Consider the following 8,602-nt stretch of genomic DNA (forward strand, 5'->3'; position numbering starts at 1 on the left):
TTTTTTTTATTTGCACATGGTCTGACACATGACACTTCACTGATCCCAAACTCCTTTAAAAAGTGTTGTCCAACTCTCCTCAATCTGATGAGCATCAAAAACTCTTTTTCTAAGGACTTCCAAAATGTTTTTTGGCATAAGCCATGAAACTTACATCTTACATTTCTGTGTCAGTTAGATCAGACTGTGTGAAGACTTAAAATTCTATTCTTTTAATAGACTTAGAACCCCGCCACTCAAATCTGATTGCCATCCTCTTCTGAAAGCCAAGAAAGCTTAATTTTTAAGAGTGAAGTATTTTCCTCAACAAATAAATGAAAAAATGGCATGCTTCGTCCCCTTTTCTATTAACATGGAACTACGACCTTCCATAGATTATCAAGAACATTTCGCAAGTGCAAAAGGAGCAAAATGCTATCTTTGTAGCGGTTGCTCTTTGAAAATCTGGAGTGACCTTGAGATTCGACAGTATGTTAATCTCACGTGGCCATGTGGTCCCGCATATATAAGTTCTAGCCAGTGGGACTCGGGGCTTTACATTCCCAGGTTAAAAGTATGGCTAAATACAATTTAACCGTCCTTTGTGCCTTTGGCATCTTTGCTGCCTTACAGGTGCCCACCATTTTTGCTGAGGATGCCGAACCAAAGGAAGTAAGTAGAATGAAATGTCTCTGTGGACCAAAAGTGACATATTTATGATTCATATCTTACAAATGTCTTCATAATTGCATTTTGCTTCCTCTCTCCATTCTGATCATTGAACCATTCTGAACTCACCAGGATGGTGAGTTTGCAAATATCTGTCATTTTCACTAGGCCCATATGAACTTCAATCATGATCATGTCTTTAGTTATTAATTAATTTACTTAACTGCTTTTTGTCTTTTTTTAGAAAGCATCCTGGCTTCATTTGCTGATCAAAGCGAGATCGTGAACAAGCATAATACCCTGAGGAGCTCTGTTCGACCAACTGCCAGCAACATGTTAAAAATGGTAAAATTCCTCTTAAAGATGAGGATCACTGACATCATTGGGCATCGGTGAAAGCTTTAGTTCTAGGCATCAATTTTCTTCATTATTCCATAATTTGTAATTCACATGCATTGTCACGCAACATATCAATAAGATAGATTATCTTCCAGTGCACAAATTATATGGTGTATAATATGATTTACATGAGCTGATCTAACAGACATTCTATCCTCTGGTCCCTGCAGAGCTGGAACAGAGAGGCGGCAGCCAATGCTCAGAGGTGGGCCAACACCTGCTCCATGAACCACAGCCCACCCAGCTCCAGGAAGATCAGCAGTTAGTTTGACTTTTTCTCTGTCTTCTCACAACTAAAACAGTGGAAATGCAGGCAGATAATCCATTTTGTTTTACAGATTTCATCTTTTTTTTTCTTCCCATGAGCATAGTCTGGTGAGGATGAACTTAACAAAAAAATGATTTCTATTATTTAACTATGTACAGACTGAGGATATGATGGTAGTTGGTGTGAGAGTGGAGGATACAGAGAATAGGGTTGGATGGAGAAGCTGGCGACCCCTGAAGGGAAAAGACGAAAGGAGAAGAAGACTAATAAAAATGCATCAAACATATCAGTTAAATGCAAAGGTAGGAAGGGAAATGTTAGAGAAGAAAACGATTACGGTAACTCTCCATTGAGCATGAATTGACCAGTTGTACTTCCCATAGAAGCCTTTGTCATATCAAAGATGCATAACCCAAATAACTTGGTATTTAATATAACTTGAGCCTTCATCATTCTAAACCCTTTTTTTACAGAAAATGTGGGCCACAAAAATCGAATTTTATGCATCCTTCAAATATGATTATTTTCTTTATAGAATAAGGAGAAAAGGACAGATTTTATCTATTTGAGGAAGTGGTCATATATCCTGAGGGGTGAGAGGTAGTGGTATGAGGGATTCAACTCAATTTGCTATTTTTCATGAGGATACAGTGCTGTACAGAATCTAAACTCAGGTCTTGGTTTCTCCTTGTATTTTACTACAGCGAGTGACTGTGGCGAGAATCTTTACATGTCTAGCTTCCAGAATACTTGGAGCAACGCTATTCAGTCCTGGTATGACGAGGTGAAGGACTGGCGCTATGGAGTGGGTTCAGTCAATGGAGGAGTGGTTGGACATTTCACACAGGTATAGTTTTACTTCAGAACACTGTAGTACTAATGACTTCTTCTTCAATGCAAAAAAGGTAAACAAGAAAGTAATAATGAAATTGGGTATAAAAACAGTATTGAATTTGATACCAGCTATGATTTCAACTCTGTCGTCTTGCTCCTGTTCAGCTTGTATGGTACAGGTCCAACCAGATCGGCTGTGCCATGGCTTACTGTCCCAACTCCAAGTACAAGTACTTCTATGTCTGCCACTACTGCCCACCGTAAGCTCAAAAATTTTTCACTTTGTGCATGAAATTTCAACTTTCCCTCTCAAGTTTTGCATTGTGAAAATAATCATATTAAAAATACTGAAATTATGAGCCATTTTAGACGCAAAAGGTCAAATGTCTATCCAGTACAATTCAACAGGCAGTACATCCTGCATCGGATGCTGCCTCTTGACATTGCTGGATTTTCAAACATTACAACAGTGTCTGCAAAGACAGGTCACAACATGATGCACTCCTGACTGGGTGTTTCTCTTCACACCCAAGTGGTGTAAATCTTTTCTCTAAAACACATCATCACAATTCCTTGCTAGCACTGAGTTTTGACAAACTGGCATGACTCAGAAATCACACTGTAGATTCAACCCCAACTGTGTAAGAAATAACATACAAATATTTTCATATTAAGTATGAAAAATACTGTTGACATTGTAGACTCCAGGGATGGCTACCCAGACTTTCACCCACTTTATAGAGGAATAATCTGATCCTGACTGATCTCTAGGCCTGTATGATTAGATGATAAAGTATATTTTGGAAAATTTGATGTTATATGAGTAATAAATTATAAATGATTATAAAATACATAAATGTTTTTCTCACAAAATTGTATTCATGGGTTACTGCAATGCAAGTAATTCTTAGAATACCAATTAGTCATTTATGCTTTGTTATCCAGAGTGTTTCTGTTTGGGCTAAAAGCCAGTTTGAGTCTTTGTTCAATTAATATTTGATGCCCTGGCCTATATTTTAGTGGAAACTACCAGTACGCCCGCCCTTACACATCCGGACCCTCCTGTGGTGACTGCCCCAATGCCTGCGAGAACAAACTGTGCAGTAAGTATCAGAAACAGTGCTGGAGGAAGGTTTCCAGTAAAATCTTTTATTATTTAAAGGAATATCACTGAGCTTCTGCAACATGGACAGTGCTAATATTACTAAAATAAAGTTGTGGTAAACAGGCGAAAAGAATAAATCAATGTTGCAGACCATGGGTAACATTGTAGGGGCCCAGGTGACACATCAGATTAAAATAGTTAGTCAAGTGTCTATCAGAAGAGTTGCCATGTTTCAAACTTAAAATCATACATTAACATAGAATACAAAAACATTGCATTTAAGTCTGTTTTTTCTATATTTGTACTTTAATCAGCTAATTAATAGGATTTTAACAGATGAGTTTACAATGTTTTTTGCATCTAGCTCTTAATATTTTTGATATTAGCTTCCCTCTAGTGTTAATCAATTGCTAAAGAAAGGCTTTGTCCCCTGACAAAAATTTATGTACAGGGAGCCTTTCTATGTTGAGTTTGGATGTTCTCCGTCGTGTCTGCATGGGACTTTCTCCAGTTTCATCTCACAATCAAAAAATATGCAGTTGATCAATTGGAATAAAATTTGAAAAATTGCTAAGATTTGTTTGACAGCTGCGATAGGCTCTGGCTTCCCTGTGACCCCAAGTGCAGGAAAGCAGTAGATAACGGATGGATAGATGGGGATTATTCCTTTCACTTGAAAGAATTGTTTTTGAACCAAGAGACAGGCCTCCCTTAAAACCATCTGGGAAGGAATGGAAGAGCAAGACTCTTATATAAAGGACATCATGTGAGACAAGAAGAATATATGTAACTTGGCTAGAAAGACAGGGCAAAGTTATTCTGGTGCATATACTCTGTCACCCACTTTTTCGCAGTTGAAATCAATACACCCCCCTGAAACATAACTCTATGTGTTCTTTCCTCTAGGCTTAATGTGATGTACCTAGATGTTTTATTTTACCTTGGAAAAAAGTCCTAGCACTCAAAGATTCTACTGTTAACAGAGTGCAATAGGTCATATGTAAATAACAAAGTGGTATTTTTTTTTATGATAAGCAAGACTCAAATAACAACTTAATTGTGAAAACACTTGGCTGAATTTAATAGCTGCCCACAATTAGGTTTGTTGTTTCAGTTGAAGAGTAAGTTAACAACTGAGCCAGAATTATTTCAAATAAAACCTTTGTAGGAGCTGAAATTCATTCAAGGTATGCAATGAAATTATGGTGAATGAACAGGTTTCTTAATTTGCTTTTATCTGAAACCTCCATCTTTTTGTTTCTTAGCCAACCCGTGTCCCTACACTGATCAGTACAATAACTGCCCCCAGCTGAAGGAACAGTGGGGATGCAACAACAAGGACGTGGCTTCCTGGTGTCCGGCCTCCTGCAAGTGCACCTCTGAGATTATCTAAAGGAGCTCAGAGTCAGACTACAGATTTAAAATAAAAACAATCACGCAAAGAACAAAAAACAAACTGATTATTAAGCTCTGTATCCATGCTGTGCATTTCCCAAACATATACATAACCATATCATAAACAATCACCTACAAACCTAACCCTTTGTGCAGTTAGGAAATAAAGAAGTGCTTCCTTCTGCTGTTATCTTTCCAGTTGTTTGACCTGTCAACTAATCAGCCAAGATTAAAGAGGAAATTTATTTTGGCACGCTGTACTCTAGTCAATACAACCTGCAGAGAGGCCAGCACTTTGACAATACAGTATGTAAGATATAAAGTCGCTTAGAGGAAGGATACCCTTTAAGAGGCTGGATTTGGCAGATGTTGCCCGGAAAACAGTCTTTCACCCAAACTTGAGTGTAGCAAGAGCCACCGTTTGAGCTGACACCTGCTGGCCGTGGGTGGTGGGTGAGGATGAAAGGCTGCTGTGATATCACTTGCCTTAAAAATTGCCTTCCCTCAAGGAACAGCACACTAGTTCAATATGACTCATTAGATTTTATGTGGAGAAAAATATAAGTTTTATTGGCAAATTAATGTCCCAAAACTAAAAATGATTATGTATGCCAAGCTAAGTTGGTTACTTTGTTCAAAGAAGGCTATTTTTTTATCTAAATCTGCAATTGAGAAACACAAATATATTATAGGAGACTGATAAGTGATTATTTACATATGATTTTACCTTGCTTTTCCAGTCGAGTTTGTTTTAATTATAGCCAATACAATTATTTGCCCAGATCATGATTAAGATTTCCTCTTGCTGTTTATTGCTGTTAATATTATTTTAACTGCCAGTGTGTTAGAATTATCTTCCTGTGCATGAGATAATAAAGTGCTTGTAATCTGAACAAGCAAGTGTGCTGAATTTCATTAATTTGGTACGCATGCAAAAACAGCTTTACACGTCTTATAATCATGATTGTTCAAGAAATATCAAACGCAGCCTCTTTTTTCTTCTCTGTTCATGCAAATCCAACAAGGTCAAACCAGGTAACTGATGAGAGAAGAATTTAGCAGACAATGGTCTTCAAAAGCCATCGAGACAGGTTTTCTTCCAGCCAGTACTGCTTGCCAGTGATAGCAGAGCTCCTCCCATCCAGCTTGGTGGAGCCTGACAAACTCAGCCATGTCATCCTGTGGGGCTTATCAATCTCAACAGCCTCAACAGTTGGTCCCAAGGCCAGAATATCTTCCTGAGTCGGTGTACCGTTTGTCTTCCTGAGTAGTACTGTGTAATATAACCCTCTAACAAAGACTAGTTTCAGAACAAATCAATAGTTCTAGAAAATGATGCTTCCATAGTTTTGTGCTCTCTTTTTTTAATTCTTTTTTCTTCTACTTGCTTCTACTTGGTCTAGTTTATTGGTCTATTAAAATGGTCCATTAAAATGCTTTCTGTTATCCAATCAAATAAATCTTGTTAACTTGGACCCACATTTTGCGTTGAAGTAATTAATTGAAATGGAAAATTTCCTCTATTTTCTGCTGCACAAATGGAATTAGACCAGAAGGGGTCAAGAGTGTTAAAAACACAACAGACAAAGAAAAAACGGAAGCGATTAGGCAGAAAGACAGAGGCACATTTTTACTGTAAAAAAAAACAAAACAGATAGTTACATCAGCCCGTGCAGACTGAAGACATGCTCATGTAGTCTGCGCCGTTATCTCCCTACATCGTCATCCCCTCAGATAAGAAACAGGATGCGGGACCTTGTTCCTTGTGGAAATTATACTGGAGCTACATTTCAACCGGCCTTTTGAGTGATTATCATGTTTATGTTTGTCTGTGAGGCTTTTACTGTGTGTACCGAGAATGTGTTAAACTTGCAAAAGTCAGATATTTCATATTGTTGCTTGTTTTGCCTTATTCTACAGTCATATTTTTTCTCTAAATAAAACAATTTAATAATTACTGTAAATCAAAACAAACTGTCAAATGAGAACTTTATGAGCTGTTAAATTCAGAGGTGGCTTATAACACTAACCAAAGTAGCCTATGGGAAGGTCAATAATGTGAGTTTTATCTCAACCAGCCAGCTTCAAGAGAGAAGTCTTGGCTGCTTGTTCATCAGCTACAACACATTATGTGGTATCATGTGCTCTGAATGGTGTTATGTCACCATGTTTTCAATAAAATGATTGTGTTCTTATTCGAAGGCGAGTTTTTGAAGTTATACGCGAATCCTTTACTATTCCATTCATTGTCTTTATTTGACTCTCAATTCAAATAGCAGTGAAGAATGAAGATTTAACAATATTCTGAATATTCTGACAAGTTAATGTATAAAACTGTATTATCTAGCCAAAGTAGCCATCGCATACATATATACAGTTTCCATAGCTCAAATCATGAGTCAGAGTGCTATGTTTGTGATACAGCTAGTTGTGCTAAAGATAACTACATGTGTATTCACACTAGATGCAGCATTTCTCACTTAGGATTGTAGCATGGAGTTTTTGTGCCATGCAAAATGCATTTTCATGAAACTTTACATTTAATGGTCAGCTCCTTATCAAGCAATGGAGTTCATTAAGACAGGGAAATATGGGTGAAACTAAACAGCACAGGTCTGAAGGAGCCAATAAGAGTTAAAACATCCTTATTAGTGCTTGTTTTTATTGTCATTTTACTGTTTTTAGCATTCTTGGTCTTTTCCCAAAATAATAATAATTGCATAGCCATTTACCCAAATCATATTATATTTTCTACAATCATTATGGGTTTGGCTCTTGCATTGTGTGAATCCAGGAAAACTTTGTGCTGAGCTAATTTATTCGAGTACTCCATGTGTTTGAGGATGGCAACAAATGGTCATGAAATGGGGAGTGGTCAAACATATTGCTCCTGTATTCTTATCTTGATGCAGCACACAATGTGTGATGGACAAACAAGATTGAAGAGGATATTTCTAGTTGTTTTCATTAAATGATCAACATTGCTGACTTTTTTTTAATATACAAAGTATGCAGTTCACTTTCACAAAGTTATCAAAGTTTAAAGCATGAAACTAAATGTTGTTTCCTCAGTTTCTTGTCCCAATGTATGAGTCTAAGTCTTCATTTTATCCTAAATGTGATGTAGCTGCAACATGCAGTAAATGAATTGAGATTAGAACGTAATTAGGATTTCCCCTCCTTAATTTTCTGAAGTTTATTGTCTGACAGTGCTGGTTCCAGAACAAGGAAGTTAGTCATCTTCTACTTCAGATGCTTATATTAAATTAACAACAACTGAGTCCCCACTATGAGATACAAAGTTATGATCACCTGATATGCATTTTTTATGATCCATAAACAAAGAAACCTACAACCACAGTGTTCACAGTCTCTTTCATATTTTTCTTTCAATGTTTATAATTTTGAACATGTCCATGTTGGAACTTTGTCCTAATGCATGCTGCATTACCTGCGTGAGTGTTATAGATATATTCTAACATGCCTGTGATGAAAGAAGAGGGTGATGGCTGCACAGCTTCCTTCCCTTCACTGAGTGCTTTCTGATGCCATACAACAATCTTGCAAACAGGCTTTCATCACACAAGCAAAGCCTACTGACAACAGAAGTGCTCAGTGATATGTCTAAGCTGTAACGGATCGCTTTTACCGCTAAAGTTCCCAAAGAATCCCTGCATAGCGAAAACTGTACTTCTAATCTGTGTATGGTTGCGAATTCTATAGGAGCCACATACTTCCATATTTTCCTGTGGAATGTCATAATCTATGCGCTGGAAGAGCAGTATGGGGTTGTTTTGTGCCAAGTGCTCCCAAAAGTCCTCCATAGCGTCACTACAACTGTTGTTTTATGGGGAAGCATAATGGTTAAAAGTTCAACCTGTGGCCTCTTTCTTTCACATCACCAATTAGAGTTGTTTTTTCTGTAAGTTGCTGCCCTCTTTGACGGCTATTCT

The 8,602-nt window shown here is 37.4% G+C and overlaps 1 protein-coding gene across 1 annotated transcript; it reads left to right on the top strand.

The window, feature by feature from the left end:
- Positions 1-523: 523 nt before the first annotated feature.
- LOC147222908 (cysteine-rich venom protein-like) lies at positions 524-5,542 on the top strand. Its single transcript, XM_086167603.1, has 8 exons — positions 524-651; positions 781-784; positions 893-993; positions 1,218-1,308; positions 2,020-2,162; positions 2,315-2,409; positions 3,170-3,252; positions 4,520-5,542. The coding sequence occupies exons 1-8, from the start codon at positions 556-558 to the stop codon at positions 4,645-4,647; spliced, it is 741 nt and encodes a 246-aa protein (XP_086023729.1). The 5' UTR covers positions 524-555; the 3' UTR covers positions 4,648-5,542.
- Positions 5,543-8,602: the final 3,060 nt, after the last annotated feature.

Source organism: Fistularia commersonii, chromosome 20, assembly GCF_037954325.1.
Source record: "Fistularia commersonii isolate RoL2024-O1a breed Wild chromosome 20, RoL_Fcom_v1.0, whole genome shotgun sequence".
Lineage (NCBI taxonomy): Eukaryota > Metazoa > Chordata > Actinopteri > Syngnathiformes > Fistulariidae > Fistularia > Fistularia commersonii.

Bases quoted from the DNA above. Each gene is read 5' to 3' on its own strand.
- LOC147222908 (XM_086167603.1), top strand. From the start codon at position 556: ATGGCTAAATACAATTTAACCGTCCTTTGTGCCTTTGGCATCTTTGCT. The intron at 994-1,217 runs GTAAAATTCCTC...TGGTCCCTGCAG, and splicing joins CCAGCAACATGTTAAAAATG to AGCTGGAACAGAGAGGCGGC. The intron at 1,309-2,019 runs GTTAGTTTGACT...ATTTTACTACAG, and splicing joins CAGCTCCAGGAAGATCAGCA to CGAGTGACTGTGGCGAGAAT.